General features: G+C 50.0%; 6 protein-coding genes; 4 read left to right on the top strand and 2 right to left on the bottom strand.

Moving 5' to 3' along the window:
* Positions 1 to 193: 193 nt before the first annotated feature.
* On the top strand, positions 194 to 3,313 carry FFUJ_01617 (related to capsular associated protein; the record flags this gene model as incomplete). XM_023576717.1 has 4 exons in its annotated part: positions 194 to 231; positions 291 to 346; positions 455 to 693; positions 749 to 3,313. The coding sequence occupies 4 exons, from the start codon at positions 194 to 196 to the stop codon at positions 3,311 to 3,313; spliced, it is 2,898 nt and encodes a 965-aa protein (XP_023423967.1).
* A 5,598-nt stretch (positions 3,314 to 8,911) lies between these two features.
* Positions 8,912 to 10,937, top strand: FFUJ_01618 (uncharacterized protein; the record flags this gene model as incomplete). XM_023576706.1 has 3 exons in its annotated part: positions 8,912 to 9,565; positions 9,643 to 10,292; positions 10,343 to 10,937. The coding sequence occupies 3 exons, from the start codon at positions 8,912 to 8,914 to the stop codon at positions 10,935 to 10,937; spliced, it is 1,899 nt and encodes a 632-aa protein (XP_023423966.1).
* Positions 10,938 to 12,813: 1,876 nt separating this feature from the next.
* FFUJ_01619 (related to USO1-intracellular protein transport protein) lies at positions 12,814 to 15,183 on the top strand (the record flags this gene model as incomplete). XM_023576695.1 has 2 exons in its annotated part: positions 12,814 to 14,379; positions 14,431 to 15,183. The coding sequence occupies 2 exons, from the start codon at positions 12,814 to 12,816 to the stop codon at positions 15,181 to 15,183; spliced, it is 2,319 nt and encodes a 772-aa protein (XP_023423965.1).
* Positions 15,184 to 15,777: 594 nt separating this feature from the next.
* On the top strand, positions 15,778 to 16,611 carry FFUJ_01620 (uncharacterized protein; the record flags this gene model as incomplete). XM_023576684.1 has 3 exons in its annotated part: positions 15,778 to 16,210; positions 16,267 to 16,359; positions 16,409 to 16,611. 3 exons carry the CDS (start codon positions 15,778 to 15,780, stop codon positions 16,609 to 16,611), a joined length of 729 nt encoding a protein of 242 aa, XP_023423964.1.
* Positions 16,612 to 16,962: 351 nt separating this feature from the next.
* On the bottom strand, positions 16,963 to 18,047 carry FFUJ_01621 (related to rna-binding protein fus/tls; the record flags this gene model as incomplete). XM_023576673.1 has 3 exons in its annotated part: positions 16,963 to 17,000; positions 17,057 to 17,892; positions 17,950 to 18,047. 3 exons carry the CDS (start codon positions 18,045 to 18,047, stop codon positions 16,963 to 16,965), a joined length of 972 nt encoding a protein of 323 aa, XP_023423963.1.
* Positions 18,048 to 19,078: 1,031 nt separating this feature from the next.
* On the bottom strand, positions 19,079 to 20,463 carry FFUJ_01622 (uncharacterized protein; the record flags this gene model as incomplete). XM_023576661.1 has 2 exons in its annotated part: positions 19,079 to 20,262; positions 20,310 to 20,463. 2 exons carry the CDS (start codon positions 20,461 to 20,463, stop codon positions 19,079 to 19,081), a joined length of 1,338 nt encoding a protein of 445 aa, XP_023423962.1.
* Positions 20,464 to 22,135: the final 1,672 nt, after the last annotated feature.

Genomic DNA, 22,135 nt, shown 5'->3' with positions numbered 1-22,135 from the left:
GTCTTGCGTTTTCTCATCATGACGACGATATGAAACTTCGATTGATGAAAATACTGACTTGGAGTTAATATCTATGTTTTGCTTGAGAGTCAAAAGCCAGACTGCGACGACATGAGTAGTTTGAAGACGCTATCAAGCTTAAATATTTGTTGTTCCAGTCTATCTTTGCCTCGAGGGTTCTGATAAAGCCATGATGGCTGGAGATACAGTGGTTCAATTGTTTGCCTTATGGTACATTTCTCCCCTCACTATCGAGTCTTAATATATATAATAGCTAATGCTGTTTCTAGTGCTACCTCTTCATTCTTTTACATATCTCAAACCCTTGAACGCCATTCTCTAACAGGTTAGTCATAGCCCTGTCATTCCAGATATGCAATCAGACCTGACATGAGATATTACTTAGAAAGTCCGAGACTATCATCATTTCTTGTATTTCTGCTCTCCGGAATAGCATGCTATGGAGTCAGTTGTATAACCAAGTGGTTTCCCGGCGCAGACGGACGCTTCACAACACGTCGCCAGGGTTCTTTACTTGACGGTGCACATGATGCTCGAAGGGGGCAGAACACACATCTTCCTGGAAGGCCGAGAAGACTTTCCCTTCCAATGCTTGTATTATGTATTGTATTGAGATTGGAAATTTTCCATCGTGTCAACTATCAGCAACAATGTGCAACTCCTGGCCTCGAGGTGAGACTATGCCCTTTATCACAGATGGATAGTAGGGAAGCTTACAATCGTCCAGTCTTTTCTACCACTACTGTTCTTCGCTTATGAAATATTCACTTCTCGAAGGAAATGGGGCTTTCCTCCACCAGAAGACCCTGATGACCCCTGGCGTTCATGCTTTGATGACTTGGTCGACTGGTTCAGTGGCCCAAGAGTTATGCTCAGTATGGCGGTGTCTAGTCTCATGGTGTTTTCTACAGGCACATACTACGCCACAAGCCGCATAACACGCTCCACGTACTATTGCTTTGAACTACTCGAGAGCAAGCGGTCAACCCTTGCTTTGCAGTGTATGGGACTTGTGCTTGATGCCATCATCGTGATTCTTCTTTGGCGCTTGCTCGCCTGGTCACGCACCGCTAAGCTGCGTTTACGAACTTTGGGTACAGTCTTGACCCTCTCTTCGACATCGATGAGCCTTGTGTGGGTAGGGAGCAGGCTTTTCAGGGGGTCGTCTGTGCTTCACGCTGGGTTCGGCTTTCTCTACGGATTTGATATCATCGTCGACAGTGTTGCCTTTGCGGCACTCATGATCTCAGCTACGTTCTGGGTCTGCGAGACATCACCACTTACACCATCCGCTATCATCACTTTTCTGGTGGGAACAGCAAAGGCCTGTCATAACATCTTCCACTACGGTGAATACCTTCACCCTACACGCCTTAATGAGATCACCCCACTTTACTTCATTGCTTTTGGCATGATCATCTTCACATACACTCATGGTATTCAATCTGTCATCTTCATCAGAAGATTCGTTCTCATGGCTCTTCTCGTTGGCCTTGTTGTGGGCACTACTGTGTTCATTGCCAAGTCGGATCCGCAGACTTTTAAACGTCATCCTGTCAATGACTTCATTTACAGAGCCAATATCAGGCAAGACCGTTGGATGCAGGAAGCGAGCACAAGTGGGAGTCTTCCCATTGCTCACAAGATCTATAAGGAACGACATGAAGGACGGGATCCTCCCCCGGCATTTGCAGATTGGTATGACCTGGCTAAGGATACTGTGGTCATTGATAAATTCGATCAGATCGACCAAGATTTGGCCCCCTTCCGAGCTATCCCACCCAACAAACTTCGGCAACGAGCTTCCGTTTTGTCTCAGATACCTGGCATCCATACTATCGGTATCAAGGACGGTAATGCATCGAGGCTACCTGAAGTCACTGGTCATGATGCCAAGGTGCTGGACGGCCTCGCCTTAACCATCAACAAGTTTGCTAAATTCCTCCCTGACATGCTCTTTCCCGTTAACCTGGGAATTACACCACGGATTCTTCCATCATGGGAGACAGTGAATGGGAACAACAGGGCTGACCTGACCCCAATCGTCAATCTGATATCGAAGAGGGCAGCCAAAGAAGATGACGCAGACCAGGTTGATGAAGCCAGATCTGCAGAGACTCCTGTGGCCGCCCCTTTGCCAGCGCTGCCGGATCATACCCAAATCAAGAAGCCCTCCTTGATAAGCCCAGCCAACTATCGCCAGATGCAGGTTGAAGCATGCCCCCCCGGCTCACGAGCTCGAACCAACCCGCATTGGAACATTGGAGAATTTTGCGCCGATTGCGTACGAAGGCACTCAAAGGCGCAACTCATGGTCAACTGGGAACGATCACTTCAGTACTGCTTCCAGCCTGATCTCAAGTACCTCCATGGTATGTCTCTCTCAAGTCCTCATGCGGAACCAATCAGGGACCTTTTGCCATTATTTGGGTTCTCCAAGTCGGAACCGTTCAATGACATCCTAATACCTCCTCCACAGGAAGATGACGACAGACTTGACATAGGCTGGAACTTTGACCGTCGCTACGACGCCATGTTTTGGCGTGGTCAAACAGACAATGGCGTTATCTCAGACCAGGCCTTGCGTGGCAATCACAAATTTCGGCTCCTTCATATGCTGGGAAACCAAAATCCCGATGACAAGGTATCAATGGTTCTTCCGACGGCAAAAGACCCATCAGTATACCGACATGAAAGGGTACCAATTACAGAAGCAAATCTTGTCCTCCCATCGAGTGTCGGCATGAACAATTACACAGGCTGCATGGGCCCCAATTGTGAGCTTCTTCATCAGACTTATCCCATCGTCAACGAAGCTCAGGACCAGGAGCCCCTCGAATACCGCTATATCCTCCTCTTGGACAAGGACTACGGGCCGCCACCCGACCTTCTCCGCGTGCTCCGCTCAAAGAGCGTACCTTTTATCTCCACCATCTTCCGTACGTGGTATAGCGATCGCCTGATTCCCTGGCTACATTTCGTGCCCATCGATACGCGTTATCAGGGTTTGCACACCACCCTGACATACTTTACTGGTACACAGAAGAAAGCATACCTCAACGGGCGCGATACTGACATGAAGGGGCTGGCCAAGGATGGGGCCTGGATTGCACAGCAGGGTGCCAAGTGGGCAAACCAAGCGTTAGGGGAAAAGGATAAAGAAGTCTACCTCTTCAGACTACTGCTTGAATGGGCGAGGTTGGTCGATGACAAACGTGATGAGATTGGGACAAGTAAGAATGATAAGGGCGAGCTTGTGAGCTCTCCATGGACAAAGAATCAGAAGTGGTGATTATAATGGGTTAACTGGTGGCAGGAATCTCTATCTCATTTAGGCTAATGATCTGTCTGCCTCTTCTTGTATATTTCTTTCCATAGCTATGAAGCATCATTACCGGAGTAGCTAGTCGCTTGTCATGAAGCAGGATGCCAATACGAGTAGTATACCTTTGATGATTGAAATATCGTACGAAATTGATCCACGTTGCTCAGGCTCACAAACCGTACAACTCACTCAACAGCTTGGTGTGAAGATCACATGAGCGGCATTCCAAAAGGATGACCATGCAGTCTCCATAAGTTCGAAAAAAACCCCATGGGTTTTGTCATTGGAGGTCTCGATTCGTGGGAGGCAGCAGCCATGATGCACATCGAAACCTCTACAGACTCCATGTACACTCAAATACAGGCGGCAGCTGGGGCCTTTAGTGAGACGTGAAGTAGGCGGCAGTTACGCCGCGGTCATTCCGCCACGGCGGATGCTTAAGAGCGGTACCGGGACGGTCTTCTCGGCCTACGATGAACCGATAAGACGGAAGCTCTGTCCAATCCCATATGGGTACGGGGCCCAGTCCGGCAAGTGCCTTTCGATATTCGGGGACCAGCACCGGGGACAAGTCCGGAGTCACTGCCCGACGTTTAACAGCTGTGAGGTATGTATGTAACAGCCCAACATGCGGTGATCTGGAAACATGCCAAGCGTCGTGCTAATGTGATGTGAAATGAAGGTGAGAGCTCCGTCAGATGCCATGGTTTTCAAATGTGTCAGCTTCGTGTGTAAATCTAACATCCTCGACCCAATTAATGACAATCGAACTGGTTAAATAAAGAGTTCGGATTGCTTTCCCGTCGGTTGAAGACGCCTTGTATCGGTGAATCTAATGTGCTTCGTGGAGATCGCAAAACCGATTGGCCTACTGCAAAGGGCTCAGAGTCACGTCGGGGTCGGTTGCCCATCCGTCATAAAGGAACATTGTGCCGATGAATCAACGAGTCCTTGCTCAAGCTTGGACCAACAACGAGAACTGAAAAGTGGATCAGATCTGATGATGTCTCGTGAAAAGATCTCGGTGAAGACCCGGACCCAGGTTCGACTGGGGTTAAAGAGAGTTTGATGTGTATCACAACACCCTCTTTGTTCCAAGAGGTGCTAGAAGTGTCATACACCCCATTGCAGGAATACTGAGACACAAAATGATTCAAGCCATGAATATGGGATCATATATGGGCTTGCTATGCTCATATGTAAGTATGTGAGAGAATGACCGACATACAACTGACAATGTGTGGGGCCATGCGCATGGAAGCCAATTACCGTCTTGTAACAAGACTGAAAACTCACAGCTGTTCTCAGCATCCGCAGGAACATTGCAAACACTTACGAGGTGAGCGGCTTTGCTTCGTAGCATTCGACTTAACCTCGGTGAATCTGTCAACCTGCCCCAGATGCTAGGCCCACAGCCTTGGTCAAGAAGAAAAGAAGAAAAGACTGGGCCCTAACTTTGGTTTGTGAGCATGGGGGCGGAGAATTGACCCAGGACTTGACCAGTAGGAACCCCTGATAGTGATACTGGGCCCTTGACGTCTAGGTCCCTTAGCTGCCGATGATTTCTCTTCACGAATTCTGGGGTGAGGTGAGCCGAGCAAGCACCTGAAAGACAAAATTTCTTTCATGTCGAAGTTGGGCGGAATTCAGCCACCGCTGGTCCAATCTAATCGAGTCGATTTGATAATTGTAATGCCGTAATAGAATTTTGCACATAATTTATGCTTTCCGTACTTAGTGCAAGGCAGCTCTGTCGTGCATGTCTCAAGGAACAGTATGCCGTACATAGAACAGGGTGCGTGGCTAATACTTGAGGTTATAACTAACAATAATTGGAGGAACGGGATGACGGATGATGGACGGTCGGCCATGTGCCTGGCGTTTTGCAGCGAGAAACTGAGCGTTCACTAACAACCCCCATCAAATAACGTGCCTGGTTGACAAATTGAGTTTGTCGTTCCTCTTCCCGAGTTTACAGCCGAATCACCTTGATATAGCGTGGGTACGGGCCACACGTCCTTCTCACCGAACCGGAACGGGGGTTGACGGGCGGCGAATGACAACACTCCGTGCGGTGCTAGTGTGAGTGGTTTCTTTCTCCTTGGATGGCTTAAGAAGTGCTTCTGCAATACGGAGGCGCGCCTGTGGAACCAGTCCTAAAGTATGGGGACGATTTGTGGGAGTCAAGCTCTAACTCGCAGTAGTGCGACTGGTAAGTGCATGGAGCTGGTCTAGGTGTAAGTGATTGACCGCGGGTAAGTATCGAGCCTCAACGGCATCGAGCACTTGTCTTGTCTCGATATAAGAAATATGGTCAAGGGGGAAGTCGATTCAATACCACACGTCATATCGGTATAAGGCTGAGCCTTTTATCAGCACATAGACGTGCCTACAAAGACTTGAGTCATCAGTAAACGAATAAAAACCTAACGTCAATACAAGGCTACGGCCAAGCAGTGGCACTGATTAATTGCTTTTGCTTTGGGACAAAGACAATGACAGTACAGAAGGCCAATTGATTATTACTCTCTACCACGTAGTACTCATGCAAGCATAGCATGTCTTAGCATAGAGGTTGCAGCTGCCGACGAGGCTGGCCGCAGACAACACCCGGTCACCTCATGGAGGTGGAAACGCAGAATGCAAACATGAGACATATTGTCTTGCAGTCGCGATTCCAGACTCCAAAGATGCCACTGGAGCATGACCTTGAAACTGGGAAGGATAGGGGAAAAAGAGAGTGTTGGGTAGCTCTTCGCTTCCGTTCATGAAGAAACCAACGGCGTGATGCGTCCCAGCTTGTGATACTGGGAGCCAGGGGAGCTGTATCGTCTGTGCTCGGTGTTGCACCTCCGGTCAAACAGATGCTTTAGACAACGGGTCCTTGCACGGATCTCTTCATAGGGTGCCATAGGCATGCCATGCGACGAACAGGGTTTAGCCATCCGTCAGTCCGTGGTTCGGGTTGCACGCAGACTATCTGACCATAGACTTGAACTGGGAGATGGATCTCTGAACCTGATCCAAGCGTACTTGTAGCACATTTTGATCAAGTTCTTGCTTTGCTGGCTTAAGATTGGCTGATAGATGCCTCCACCAGTTCTGCCTCGAACATGATGTCCGGGGGGTTTATCTCAATGTGCATATGGATCAGTATATGGTAATCGTTCAGTCTGGTCAGAAGAAGCTTGATGCGGGCGGATTTACACGGTCTAGAGTATTGAACATCGCAACCTCCTTCGTTCAATGGAAGGCCCAATGCTCGGAGGTATTGACTAGAGCCCTGTTGAGCCGATATCGCCTCGTCTGACAGACATGTTACTCGATCTTAACATACCAGGTGCCAATAGCTGATGTGCGGTTGAAATCGACATATTTGGGGTACGGTTAATAAAGAAGGGATGGACCACATTTGAGGGGGCTTCAGTGGGGAGATGAGATGTACTGCCTCCGAAAAAGAAAGCAATTCCGAGGAAAGTCCTTTGCTGATGTGATGTTTGGATTGGCAGGGACGCCAGAAACCCACGTCGTCACGTTACAAGCGTATGTTAATATGGGAAGGTACAGTACATTGCAGACAGAGCAAGCAAGCAGGGAAGGAAGGAAGAAAACAAGGGTAGCATTTGCCGCCAGAGCCGCGTACCATCACATAACGCTACTGTAGCTTAACCAGTCTAGTGGGATGCAGATTTGATCAATTAGGTTCTGTTGTCAAGATCCTTACTCCTCGAGTACTGGGACGTTCGAGACGCAAGATTGATTCTTTAATAAAACATTGTGATATCAGACAGAAGGTGCTGCCATTTTCCATTTCATACCGAGATTTACCGCTCACCTCGGCCGGGATTCACAGCCGGGTCTAGCCTGAATCGTCTCACCTTGTCTTGCTTCGCGAACCTCATCCCGCGGTCGACTTGTCTGTCATTGGCCTTTTGAGAAATGTTGGATTGTTTTTTTCGTGTGATGATTAAGACATGCATCTTATCTCAGTCTTGCTCGGGAGAATCCCCAACAAATGTATGTCTCTCAGCCAATGTTTCGATGGGCAGCAGTTACTTCAATTCGGTATTGATTGTCCACATTCGGCTTCTGACCTCGACTGACCTTAAACCCACCTTACTCCAGAAATCCAGTGACCATCAAAGTTCAGGCTACTCCGTTTTATATCGTTCCATTTTACCCAATCTCAGGCACCCCCAAATGCAAGCCAATGTATTCCCGGCCCGGTCCCTTACTCTCACCTCAGGTACCCAGTCCATGTATTTGCCGTGAAAAGCTACCTCATTTTGATCTCCTGCTTCCCGGGGAAATCCACTTCCCCTCTGGTGGGCATTGTTACCAGCAGCGCTCCTCTCCGCCGTGCATGGTGAGTTAGTACCTAAGGCTCCCGCGCACGCCCCTCCCCATCCCACTTTCGCTTGTGAGACCACACACACTACTGTCTGATTGGTCGTTTCATAGCTGTAGCTTTCTCTCCCACGCCCTCCCCTCCGCTTTCTTCACCTTTCTTCACCCCACTCCATTCATCTCAGGTCAGTCTTCGCGACGACGGAACACTCTCGGTCTCTTTCCATGGCATGAGCTTGCGCTGTCTTTTTCTTGCTCTTGTTAGCTATTTCTCTTCAGCATCCCCTCGGATCCCATCTTCTTGTTCAAGTGACCTTGATCCGCTTCATTGCCTCACCGTTGCGCTTCATGCTCACCTGGACTACATCTTGAAATCCGTCTTAGTACATCACAGGCCGGCTTTTCGTATATACGACTCCCATCTCGCCTTCAGATCGCCTTGATCCGACCAAACACTTCCTTCGATCCCACAAGCTAGCAGCCGAAACTGCGCGTCTTGCGACGAATTGAGGTATCGTCCACTGGCTATCTTGCATTGCGCACCTAGCTAGACGTTGATACATTCTCGTTTTGTTCAAGGCCCAACTGTGAAGCTAATTGTCGGCTTAATCATCGTTGGTCTGCTATTACCACTCCATATCTCTATACATTACTTGCGCCGGGCCTCACTGCACTCCGCTGCGATCAATTGAATTGCCCAGTATTTCGGGATCTTCTTTCCATCTGTCTCTGCGTCTCTCAGTTCGCCCCAGGGTGTTTAATATTCTGCCTTACCAACTCAAGATTTCCCCACACAGAAGCTATTCTAAGTTCGCTGTTCACCAAGTTGCTTCTGCGAATCTTCCTCTCTCAGCATCACCAACTCGTTCAGTGCGCCTGCAAAGCTGCGGTTATCTGTACACTGCTGACGCTTCTATTTGCTGAAGCTGGAAATATTTGGTAGTGGGGTGAACACTTCTTCATTCACGGCACTATCTACGCACAAATATCATCGCGCCCATCGTTTGTGCAGCCTGTGCCGTATGCTTGCACCTGCATCTACACAATTGACACACCCACTGGCAATACAGAAATATATCTACCTAAGCAATTGGCTTATTGGCAGGCTTCCTGATCTGCGAGCTGTTCTTTCTCCCTTCAACCCTTCTTCTCCCTCAAGTTTGAGATAATGGGCGTTTGAATAGTTTTGACGCTCATCCGACCTCTTTACCCATCAGCATGAATTCTGTCGCCCACAGCATGGCCGAGACTTCTCCAGCTCCTGCTGCTCCGCCCATGCAACATCAACACCAACACCAACACCAACAGCCGCAACCTCCGCCGTCTCCATCTCCATCGCAGCCGACCTCTGTATCCGAAACCGCTCCGACGCCATCCTTACCTTCAATTTCGTCGCCCTCTGCCCAGTCTGCTTCGCTGCCTGCTGTTCTCGCCGCCGCAACAGCTGTCGCATCAGTCTCCGTCCACTCACTTGCGCAAAATCCAGATGAGCTTCCCCCACTCCGCCAACCGTCGCCGACCTCGCCGGCGCACTATACGTTCGAACAACACCAACAGCAGCAGCACCACCATCCTCACCACAACCTCCACCCAGTTACGCCGCCTCTGAGAAAGGACACATGCTCCTCCATCTCAACTCAGGCCACTAGCGCTACCTTGGCCTCCACAGAGACCAGTAACACATCGTACAGTGCCGACACCTCTCCTAACTTGCACCAGTCCATTTTCTCTATAAAGGATGGCTCCGACGTCTCTAACAACCGCCGCACGTGCAGGAGACGGACCGGGCCCCTTTCTCAGCAGTCCAGAGAACGCGCTGCACTCATTCGAAAGCTGGGTGCATGCATCGACTGTAGGAGGCGACGAGTCGCTGTAAGTCATACCCATTCTGTGCCACACAAACCTTTTTATATAGACTTATATGCCAACCCTTGCCTCCATTATTGTAGTGCCACCCCAGTCATCATAATATGACATGGGAAGACGTCGTAACCAAGTTTCATCGCTCGCATAGCCCGACTATTCAGAATATTGCACCTTCCCTCGCTGCTGCCGGCCGACCGTTGAGCCCCGCCCCCGCGATTAGCAATGTCCAGGCCTTGTTCCACGATACCCAGGAAATGGATATCGATTCCAGTACTCCTGGCTCCAACCTGCCCGGCCGCCCTCCGCTAAGTGACGCTCGAATTCGCACCCCTTTGCCATCAGGCCCTCGCCTGGAGAAGTCCCTGTCTTTACCTGGCATCGAGAGCTTCAAGAACGATCTCCAATCCAATGTGGGACGTATGCTTTCCACTCCCAGTCGGGATCGATACAGTTCTGTGCAGGTTCTGTTCCTGTTCTGGCAAGACGATGAAGAGGTCCCGATAATTCAGACGGCTGTCCGGGAGCTCGCTGAGGTTTTTGATAAGTATTATCGTTACAACTTCCAAGTTCAAGCTATCCCGTCATCCTCTGACGGCTGCAAAAGCTCATGGAGGTGGCTATCAAGGGCACTCAACGAGTTTGTTGAGGACCGCGATGAGCGCGATGTGTTGAAAATAGTATATTACGCAGGACATACATACCTCGATGGTAACCGTGAGATGGTCCTGGCAAGGTATGCCATTTGCAACCCCTTCTGCATTGATACCGACTAAGACTCAGCAGCTCGCGAAATCCAGAACAAGCCTCAACAATCCGGTGGGGTGGCATACAACAAACTCTCGAAGAGGCTTGCGCCGATACGTTGATTATCATGGATGCTGCATACTACCCATCTTCCAGAATGGTTCGACAACAGGGCGTCCTGGAACTGCTTGCAGCTTCGGTGTCAGAAGAGCATTATTACGATCTTGATCGCTGTGCATTCACACGGGCTCTTGCTGAACAACTGCGAGTCCGGGCAGCACGCTTGAGTCCTCTTTCGGCTGCCGAGCTGCACGCGAATTTGTTCTCTCAGTACGCCAAAATGGTGCAAGACAAGTATCCAGAGAAAGAAGTATTGACCAGTTTCCCCTCTCCGCTACACATGATGATGTCGGGCAACTCGAGGCTTCCGTCTATCTTTCTTTCTCCGGTGTGCCAGAACAGCCCCACGCAAGGAAGTTTCTCTTCGTATGAGAACAGTCCCCAATTACACTTGTCTATTCGACTGGACGATGACAACGTTGACCTCGAGAGCTGGAATGAATGGCTGCGACTGATGCCGGAAGGTATCAGGGATGTCAAGGTCGAAGGGCCTTTCCGAGCTACGTTCAGATGAGTAACTTCGACCATCGACTCTGTTCAACTTTTGTTTAATGACACAACCGGGAAGCTGAACCCACCAGCACCTCTGTCAATTGAGGTAGACAACTCTTGAAATAGAGGATGTCTGTTGAGGTTCCCCTGAAAACGGAAACGACCTCAACTTTGATGCTGGGCATGATCGCCAAGATTGGACATGATGGCTTTTCAGAATTAGTCCCTGCATGGCGCGCTCACATGAATCACTCCCCTCTCATGCCGGAAATGCATTGATTACACTCTAATTTGATTTGAAATGGAATATATAATGACGAGTCCATGAAGGATAGCGCATGGAGTCTTGGGCGGAGCAAAAAGCAAATGGGACTCCAGTTTGATTCGCATAAACCGGGGTTACTTGACGGTCAAGCCGAAGAATTACGGCTGGATATCTACCTACCTTTGGAAGGATATTGATCGATATGGAAAGTAATTTGGCAAAAAGGCGAGAGAAGTGTGACTCAAAGGACCAGAAAAAGCGAGCATGAGACATGTTTGTTTATATATAGGCACCTGCACATGCAAAGGTAGCATTCTGCAGGTTATGTTTCATCAAGACCTGTCGAAGCTTTGTCTCAATATTTGTTTCACTCTGTGAATCGTTCGGGTCAGGCATATCATAGCGGATGTCGACATAAAAGCTTTGACTATAACAGGCATGTGAAAGAGCAGCACAAGGGTCTAGCAATGCAAGTGATGATGACGAAATGTCCAGCATAGAGGAAACAATGCACGGATACAATAGAAATTGGTGCATGATGGCGAGGCCGGGACCCAGGAGGCAGGCCCGTGAGTCGTTGGGTGATAAAGCACGGAGTCTTTTGGCGGGACCAAAACAAAAAGTTTGTTTGTTGATGGGGGCTGGGTCTGGCCTTGGCTTGTCTTGACTTGACTTGTCCTGGGAGGGGGAGGGGAGGGAGGAATTGGGAGTGAAATGTTGGGCTCTGACTGAGTCCGTGTCGAGTAGAGGTAGTATGATTGACAATTCAATTTTCGGCCTCGTTGTTCAAATGCCAACGTAACAATGCGACATTTCTTGAATCAAATGATAGGCGGTAAAGCATGCCACATCATGGATGACCACCCTACCTACGGAGTACTAGGACCTTGTCTTGCCTTACCTGCCTAGGTACAAACGGGAACGGATATGGATATGGATGTACGTTGATTGAAAATCTGAACGATGGAGCTTACAAGGGTGACATGTCGTTCATTGACAACCCCACTAGAGGACAAAAAAGCTGCGTGGATATTGGATGATGGGCAGCAAATTCAGACCCGAAAGATCCCATGCTAAAGTGCGGTAAGGCCGCCAATTGACCCTTTGGCACCTTTTACTTGCCCAAAGGACACGGAGAAGGAACAGGAAACAGTATATCCAAGTGCAAATCACGGCCCGGCCCAGCCATTTCATTTTATCACCGAGGTGACCGCCTGAGAAAATTATCACAGCCTGGTGATAAGTGTTGGTGGTTAGCTGTTTAGCGCAAGGTTTGGTGGCCTACCTAATCTGGAGCTGGACTGGAGCCCGGGGTGGACTGGCCTGGCCTGGCCTGATACGATTTTTTTTGTTCCCCCCGATAACTTACGTCTCCATAATCCGCTGCCGCTACTGCAACACCACCTCAAGCTCATACTTCAACAACGGCATCTCCAACCTCCAACCGAGCCAACCTCTTTGTCTCTTTTTTTACCTAAAAACTCTAAGAGATTCTCGATCTTCTAGTGATCCTATTCTGTTTCCTTTCTTCCCCTCTTCTCCTCCTCTCTTGCCTTAACCGATCATCTCCCTGACCCCTCCTCTCCTCAAACTTTTTTTTTAAACACCCCACATTCCCCATTACTGATTCGATATGGGCGGCGTTGTTTCTGCATTCTCCAGTAGTAGCGGTGAAGACTCCGTCGCAGCGCGACAAGCTCTCGAGAAGCAACTTGCCGACAGGGAAGAAACCATCGCCGTCCTCGAGGAAGACCTCTCAAAGAAGGAGAAGGAATGCACAACAGTATCCAAAGATGCTGAGGATTTGAGGGAAAAGATCAAGGAGCTTGAGGCTCAGTCTTCTCTTGCCCTTGATGAGACTCACGCCCGTATCGCCATCTTGCAGGAAGAGTTGAAGAAGGGCGGTGACTCTTCCTCCGAGCAGCTCCGATCTACCAAGGAGTCTGCTGAGAAGAACGCCAAGGAGCTCGAGGATGCTAAGACCAGCCTGACTGCTACCGAAGAGAAGCTTAAGGGCCTGGAGCAGGAGAGGCAATCCATTGCCGATGAGCTCGCCAGCCTCAAGGCAGAGCTTGCTGAGGCCAAGGAGGCCCGTGAGGCCCTCGAGGCTGCTCTTACCAAGGAGATTGCTACTCTCAAGACACAGATCTCCGAGGCCGAGGAGAAGCACCAGACTCTTACTAAGGCCCACAGCACACTTGAGGAAGAGCTAGCTGCCGCTTCCAGCGCCGCTGAGCAAGGCAAGCAGGCTCTGACCGGTTCCGAAGACAAATTCACCACCCTACAGTCCAGCCACGCCAAGCTCGAGACCGACCTGGCCGCCGCCGTCACTGCCCTCGACGAGCAGAAGAAGACATTGGCCGGTTCCGAGGAGAAGTACGCCGCTCTCCAAGAGACACTCGACAAGCTCCAGGAGCAGTCCGACTCTCAGATCGCTACTGCCAAGAAGGACCTCGCCGAGGCTCAAGAGAAGACAAACGCTCTCCAAGAAACACACAACAAGCACAAGGCCGACTCTGAGAACGAGTTGTCTGAACTCAAGAAGCAGCTCTCTGAGCTTGGTGACCTCCAGGCAAAGTATGCTACTCTCGAGGAGACCAACAAGTCTCTTGAGAAGGAGCTTGTTGAGCTCAAAGAGAAGGTTGCTGACCTCGAGAAGACCAACGAGTCTCTTAAGAGCAACTCTTCTTCTGAGCTTGTCGCGGCTCAAAAGGATGCTGCTGAGTGGAAGGAGAAGCATGGTTCTCTTCAGTCTACCCATGATGGTTTGTCCAAGGACCTCGAGACTGCTAAGAAGGATCTTGCTGCTGCCGAGGAGGCTCAGAAGAAGCTTACCGAGGACCACACCGCTGCCTTGACCAAGGCCCAGGCTGACTCATCTGCTGAATTGGAAAAGGTCAAGAAGGAGGCTGCCGACCTTGAGGCCAAGCTCAAGTCTACTACCGACGAGCATGACGCCCTCAAGAAGGAACGTGATGAGCAAGCTGAGAAGCTCAAGACCGTCACCAGCGACCACGAGGCCGTCCAGAAGAAGCAGGAAGCGACCGAGGCTAAGCTCAAGGCTGCCACTGAGGAGCGCGAGTCTGTCGAGAAGCAGCTCAGCGAGAAGACATCAAAGCTTGCCGAGCTCGAGAAGGAAATTGAGGAGGCCAAGGCCCAGGTTGCCAAGGTCGAGGAAGACCTGAAGGCTTCCCAAGCCGTAAGTACTCACCATGATGACATACTTATCAAGCCACTAACATTTGCATAGGAGAAGAAGGAGCTTGAGGCCAAGATCGCCGAACTTGAGTCCAGCGCCAAGAACTCCCAGGAGTCTGAGTCTGGTTTGAACGCCAAGCTCAAGGAGGCTGAGGACAAGGTCAAGAGCCTCGAGTCCGATGCCGCCAAGGCTAAGGAGTCTGAATCTTCATTGAAGTCCAAGGTCGAGGAGGCCGAGGCTAAGGCCAAGGAGACTGAAGCGTCATTGAAGTCTAAGGCCGATGAGGCCGAGGCCAAGGTCGCTGCTCTCGAGGCTGACGCAAAGAAGGCTCAAGATTCCGAGTCTGCTCTCAAGAAGCAGCTCGAGGAAGCCCAGGCTGCTACCGAGGCCGAGAAGAAGTCTTCCGCCGATAAGACCAAGTCCCTTGAGGATGAACTCAAGGAGCTCAAGGAGAAGTTCGCCAAGTCTGAGGAGGCGGCTAAGAAGGTCGAAGCTCTTGAGAAGGAGAAGGCCGATGCCGTCGCCAAGGCCGAATCCCTACAGAAGGAGGCAGATGAAAAGACCAAGACCCTGGAGGCCGAGAAGAAGGCCGCCGAGGAGAAGGCTGCTGCTCTGGAGAAGGAGAAGGCTGATGCCGAGGAGAAGACAAAGACAGCACAGTCAGCCTTCAGCAACGCCCTTGAGAAGGTCAAGACCATCCAGGGCGAGAAGAAGGAGGCTCTCGAGAAGGTCCAGGCCCTCGAGGCCGAGGTCAAGGAGCTCAAGGAGAAGAGTGCCACAACCAACGGCGCATCTGAGGCATGAAGGGAAGGAATTTCTTTGTCAAATGGGAAGGGATAATGTTGCTGATGAGACCAAAAAGTGTTTGTTATACGATCTGTGACGCCGGATGAACTGAAATGTCTGATTCATATCACGGGAAACGAAGGAGTGGACTTATGCGTCTTTGATGAACTCGATACCCAAATAAATAGTTTTTAGAAGAGCGTAATTTAGATGAGCGTCTATGCCACTCTTTTTCATGCCAACCCGGTTCTCCCCCTTACTTGCATGTGAGATATTGAAGGGCTTTGTTCTTGTGTTAGTGGAACAAGATGTGTGGCGCATGTCAAAATGAAGACATTGCATCTACAAGGCAGTCAAGTACGACAATGAAAAGCTTCAAAGTAGTCTTAATTGTTTAACGTGAATAGCACCAATTAACTGCCTAGGCACTTGTTCAATCTCATCCTGTCTTGATATCAAGCTTAGAAGCTCTCAACTGTGGCTGCATCAACCCAAGCCACACCCGCACATCTTCCCCGTCTGATTGGCCCACCTGTTCTTTCCTCCAACACCAAAAACGTCACAACATCAACCTCTATCTGACCTCACCTCTCACAACCTCCACCGCCCAAAATGCGCTTCACCTTCGAAACCAGCGCTCTTCTCGCGCTCCTCCCCCTTGCTCTCGCCGACTCTTTAACCCTCTATCTCCCCTCCAACCCCAACCCCTTCAGCATCCCCGCCAACACGCACGCCACGCTCTCCTCCGCAGGCGTCCACTTCGCCGCGCCACTGTCCTCCGCCAACACTTTTGTCTTTCACAACGTCACGCCTGGCTCGTACCTTGCTGATGTTCACTGTCCGACTAACGCGTTTCATCCGCTGAGGATTGATGTTCAGCTTGCTGAGGATGGGGAGGAGGGAATTGTGAGGGCTTGGGAGACGTATCGGGGCAACGACTGGGGGAATAAGGGGGAGGTCGTGCAGGTGAAGGAGGGGAGTAAGGGACGAGGCTTTGAGCTTCGGGCTATTGGGGGAAAGAATTACTTTATGGAGAGGCCGCAGTGTGAGTCGACTTCGCCTTGCAATTCTCCGTGAACCGATCAGCACTAACGGATACAGTCTCGGTCTTTGCTATCCTCAAGAACCCCATGATCCTTATGGCTCTCGTCAGTCTGGTTCTCATGGTGGGCATGCCGAAGCTCATGGACAGCAGTATGAAACCATTCACCCTCGCAAACAGATTTATGCTAACGAGATCCAGTGGACCCTGAAATGCGCGCCGAGTTCGAGGCCCAGCGAAAGAACAGCCCCTTGAGCGCTGCCATGACCGGTCAATCATCTGGTGACAACCCTCTTACCAACTTCGACATGGCTGCGTATCTCGCTGGTTCCAAGCCCAAGGAGAGCACCCCAGCCAACAATGGTGGTAACGGCAACACTAAGAACCAGGGCGTAAGACGGTAAATGTTGTGCAGTTATTGGGTATATAATGACTACAAAAGTTGGATGGATACACAGCCCTGTGGGCATAAACGGACGATAAAGAAGTAGATCATGAGATATGGCATTGTAAGCATTTAGCAATGATCATTATTCCATTGAACCCTCCCTCATCAGTTTGTTGTGGAAGTATAAACCTTATTTAACTACGCCGTGACTAGTAGTTACACACAGCCTATTGTCGTCATATCCTCGTTCCATACCCAATTCCTATCCTGCCCATAAATCACAAAGCAAACCCAATTTCGAGTTCAAGTCGGAAATATCACACTCAGACTCCTCTTCAGCAAATGCACACAGAACGTATGACGCTCTTTAGTCACCACCATCATCGCCGAAACCAGCACCATCCTCTGTAAATATAGTTAGCGAGCTGTTATATCTAAGGAGAATTGGAATGAAAACTTACCGAACCCATCCTGGTAGGCGTCCTGTTCATCGTTATCAAAAGAGTTTGCGATCATGGCACCACCAAGCAGGCCAGCACCAGCACCAAGAGCAGCACCTCCCATCATGCCCATACCACCACCACCAGGTTTACGGCCACCTCCACCAAAGCCGCCGCCCTGAGGAGCTCCGTAACCAGGAGCGCCACCATAGCCACCGTAACCTCCCGGCGCGCCATAACCGCCGCCGTAGTGAGGTTGGGCGCCGTAACCCATTGGAGGGCCTTGTCCAGGATAGCCTTGGGGCTGTTGGCCGTAGTACTGTTGTTGAGGATAACCACCTCCGTAGCCACTCTGCGAGCCGCCGTAACCACCGGCACCGCCTTGTTGGTGGCCTCCGGCCATCTGCTTTCCCTTGCCGAGCAACTTGCCCAAGAACCCACCACCGCTCTTAGCACCCCGTTCTCTAGGGGGAAGTTCTGTGGGATAAGAACCGCCGCCTTGTTGTTGAGGGTACGGGCTGTTGTTCTGGGGGTAGGGACTGTTGCTCTGAGGGTATGGGCTATTTGATGCTCCATATCCCGCAGGAACATCTGGACCACCAGGACCACTTCGGGCGCGGGCGTCTTCCTCGGCCTGTAGCTTCGCAGCTAGCTTAGCGTCTTCATCTTCGGAAGGACCGCCAGCTGACTGATCGCGATGGTCCTCATAGGGGTTTTTCTTGGTATCTGTAGGGATGGGCGCATTGCCTTGGTCGTATCCGGGCGGAGGGCCGGCGGGCGCGGCATCATCAGCTGGAAAGACGGGAGCAGTGGGCTTTTCCCATTGCGATTGTTTTGTGTAAATGTTAACGTAGAACCTGTGATGCGCATGTCAGCGACGCCGTGCGCGTGTGTAGACAAAGTGAAGTTCTTACCATTCCTTGTATTGGTCGTTCCATCGCACGGCCCATCCGGCAGGAACCTCGGGGGCCTTGGGAGGAGGCGGACCAGAAGGGGGAGCAAAGTCGGCCATCGAAGTAGGATTCGAAAAGTACACGATCGATAAAGATGTTGTTATAGAGTGCAACAACGATGTTGTGCGAGAAATTTGTGGTAGGTCGACGTCTGAGGAATTAACAAGAGTCGATGATGTAGGAGGTGGGTATAAGATGAGTACTTGGTAGGTTGTGTAGTACAAGGAATAAGTATAGTAAGGTCAAGGTAAAGAGGGGAAGTTGAATATCGAGATCACGACGTGAGAGCCAAGGATAAGGTAAGTTAAGGCTAAAAGCTAAGACTACGAGGGACTATTTAAACACATTGCCTACTTCCCTTGGCAATCTGGCATCTGCCACTTGTGACCTTGAATGTTTCGCGTCAACGCCACTTGGAGAAGTAGCATGAGTTTGGATCTGGAGCTGGAGGGGCAATCACCGAAACCCCGGTTGCCCCTCCCCCAACATGCGAAGCACAGGTGACGCCATTGGTGCAAGAGCTGTCATGTAGAGAGAGCACAGCCACCTTGTCCGCGGCTTCCTCGTCCGGTCTCCGACCAAGCCTTCCATTCATTAAGGTAAGGTAGCGAGATATTGACTCTAGAAGCATCCAAATACCTGAGCAGTGAAAGATATGGTTAGTGACATGCGCCAAGGTGGCCTAGGATTACAGCTGCAGTTACAATTACAGTATATACGTTCTGCAGGCCACGTCTTGGAGTTGCTTGCACATGCATTGATGATCCTGGAATAGCTTAGCTCCCTCTCGGAATTAAAACGGCCATTCAGTGTTATGTCACTTCCAGCAAGTGCTCTGCAAAGGTGACAACCGAGGGTATTCGGAGGCTGCCTTACGGCGATTTCCTCCAGATTCCAAAATTAATCGTATCAAACCCGCGGCTTCCAACGCCACGAATGACGCAGACAGTGACGATCGCTTGCTGTGGCGGTGCACCATAGCTTCAAGTCAATCAATGTCTGGCATGAGAAAGGTTCCACTATGATTCTCCATGATCCGAACACGATCCAATATGCCAATTCCTTTTCCGAAAGGTGCCTCGCAATCCCATTACTCGCCCGCCAAGCCTTCTCTGTCATCCTCCTCCGGCGGCGGATTTCTGTTCGTCCAAGGCTCAAAGAACTTAGAAGTCCTGGATAAGCCCCCAATTGTCTCCCATATCAAGAGGAAAGCAAACAGGGCCATGATAACGAACATGAAACTCTCTGCATTGAGATGATTATGTGACTCGGGAATGACGACGAGAATGATCGCAATTATCAATCTCATGCTGATTCGTGTCGTCTGTCCCATGAATAGAGTGCACTCACCTTCGACCCTGTATAACATCCCGTAGACCCAGAGACAAAACATACCAACTCCAAGCCCTCCACCGAGAAGCCAGCGCTGGCCGTCTTCGAACTCCTCAATCGCTGTGCTCGCAGCTGCGATGTGGCCTCCGATGAGAAAGGATGCTGATAGAGGTAGATGCAAGAGAAAGAAGCCAAAGGCTGTCCAAGCAGATCGTCGAATCGGATGCGTTGCTTGAATACTTCCATCGCCACTGGAATAGACCCAGTTCAGCACGAACGCGATGATTAGCGTGCAGACAGCCTTGGCGTATCCGGAAGTCAAACCAATGCCCGTCTTGTTGCCAACAATGATGCTGTACACAAACTCGCCGAGAATGATGATGAAGAAAGCACCCATTCGGTCAATCTCGTGCGCAATGTCAACAGCAGTACTATAAGTCAGGTGTAGCTTGGCCTTGATCCAGGGACTCAGAGTAAGCGCCCATGTCGCCTCTTGATAGAATATGCCCACGGCGACAATGGCGGCTTTTGCGCGAATGCTTATGTCCTCGAGGAAGAGCGGAATGGTGATGACAAGACCGACAAACATGAAGCCAGCCATGATCCGGGCCTGTGTACGGTGCTGATACGCTGCAAACGAGGTAACAAGGAATACATTGAGGGTGGTGAAGCGTGCTACGAGGTACGCTCCAACGGTAGTCCGCATTGCAGTAATATCCTCATCTGCATCGTTGGCATTGTTCGCATACAGCACCAGAAGGGCCATGACCCAAAGAATAACAAGTCGCTGCAGTAAATCATCGGTATAATACGAGTTCATGATCTCACGAAGATCAGCCCAGATATGCCATGCCGGCGCAAAGATGAGTATATACTTTGCCAGATGAGCGCCATCGGGGTGCTCAGCAAGCTCATCGCTGAAGTTGGCGACAATCGCGACATCTACAGACTGTAAGTCAAAGCCTGGATGATAGCACGGAGATACCTACATAACAGATCCAGGAACAGCTCGAAGCGACCGGCCTGGCGCTCCTCTTCTTTCTCCTTGATAAGCTGTCCCTTGTAGAACCATTGCAGCGCCCTCGGCTTTTTGACCAAGAAGCAGTCTGCTCTAGAGTGTTCTTGGAGCTCGTTGCAGTTCATCTTGCTTCAACTGAGATTGAAAGATGTGTGGGAGACAAGAATGAGGAGGAGGCTTTATATGTGCGATTGCTAAGACGGATAGGGATATTAACCTCTGTTTCAGCCGCGCCTAGTTGATGAGGGAGAGCTGACTGGACCATTACCAAGCCAGACGCATGCAACTATTTTATGGTGGTTGGTTGAAGCTGAAAGCTTGTGTGCTACACCACCCAAACACATCATTTTCCACACTGAGAAGGGTCGTATTCAGACTAGGAAACAGACTTAGAACTATGCTTGATTTTCTCGTTTTTTGAGGCTCTGTAATCATTATTTATTCTTGCAATTTGTTCCTCAGCTCAAGTGGCTGAAGCTATTCTGGACTGTCTTATGCCACTAACACCCAAGGGTCGGCCGCCTGGTGTTGATCCCCCGCTCTCTCATGTTCCACCAACCACTGAGTCTTGACCTATCCTGCGATGACATTCGGATCATATTCTCCGTCAAGACCCTGCATTAGCTATACGAGCTGAATCTGCATCTGGTAAAATACAGCAATTCCAAATTGCGATAGTACATTCGCATATCATCCATCGATATCACCCAAGCATGTTGGTTCAAGCTGAGGTAACAACACTCTTGGGTATCTCATACACACAAGCCATAAGTTCCCCTGTTAACCTGTCATCATCCTCTCCTCCCAAAACAAGCTCAGCGAAACTGCTCCTCGTTTCATGGTCTTCATACCGGCTTATCGCACACTTACTACCATCTCGAAACTCAGTCGTGAACATATCCAGAAACTCGTCACGACGCTGTTGCACATCAATATAGAAGGACGGTGTAACGTAAAGGCGCCAGGTTGTAAAATGCGTTCGTAGCAATGGCAGACAGCAGGAGCCTGTTATGCGAACATTGAGATCAACCACGTGAAAGCCATCTGCATCCTCAATATATGCTTCTGCAGGACCAATGTACCCATACGATTGGGGCCACCTCGGTATTTGGTTTGTCAGCGTTAAAATATTATTCGCAAATCTTTCTGTTAATTATAGTCGATTGTACTTCCAACCCAAGACAAGCTTCGAGTCAAGGAACCGGTATGTCTTGAGTGGAACGACGTTGGGATCTCTCTCTAAATCATCATTGACGACTCTACAGACGAGTAAGGCAACGCCTGTCTCGTCGATAAGGATCGAGTCAGATCCCTCGCAAAATACAGGTTATGGCTGTTGAGAATAGTAGGGAAGTGTTGCCAATGTTTTGACGACCTGTATCTGATCATGATCTCTCTTCTTTAAGCATTTATCCATAGAGAAGAAAATCACTGACGCTGTGCCACATATGAAGGCCCCCGGTTGATTTAAGAGTAATACATACTTCATGGCGGTTGCTGAATCCCCATTCTCTGTACCTGAACCCCTTACTGCTTGTAAAGGGGTCATCCTGCATCCTGAACCTGCGATCCATATCAAGTATATGGGGCCAAAGTACTCGTTATAATATCAACAAACTCATGATGAATATAAAACTTATTATAATTCTCTGACTTGTTACAATATCTAAAGATATCTAACAGTATGGAAGTGTTATGTCTATACTAGCACTCATCATTATTATACGCTGACGTTGATATGGTCGCGCCTATCACGGCTCAGCAGCCCCCAAGCGACTATGCCAAGTTTTATAGCTA

This window comes from Fusarium fujikuroi, chromosome FFUJ_chr01 (genome assembly GCF_900079805.1).
Source record: "Fusarium fujikuroi IMI 58289 draft genome, chromosome FFUJ_chr01".
NCBI lineage: Eukaryota > Fungi > Ascomycota > Sordariomycetes > Hypocreales > Nectriaceae > Fusarium > Fusarium fujikuroi.
This window is presented reverse-complemented; position numbering and strand designations above follow the sequence as displayed.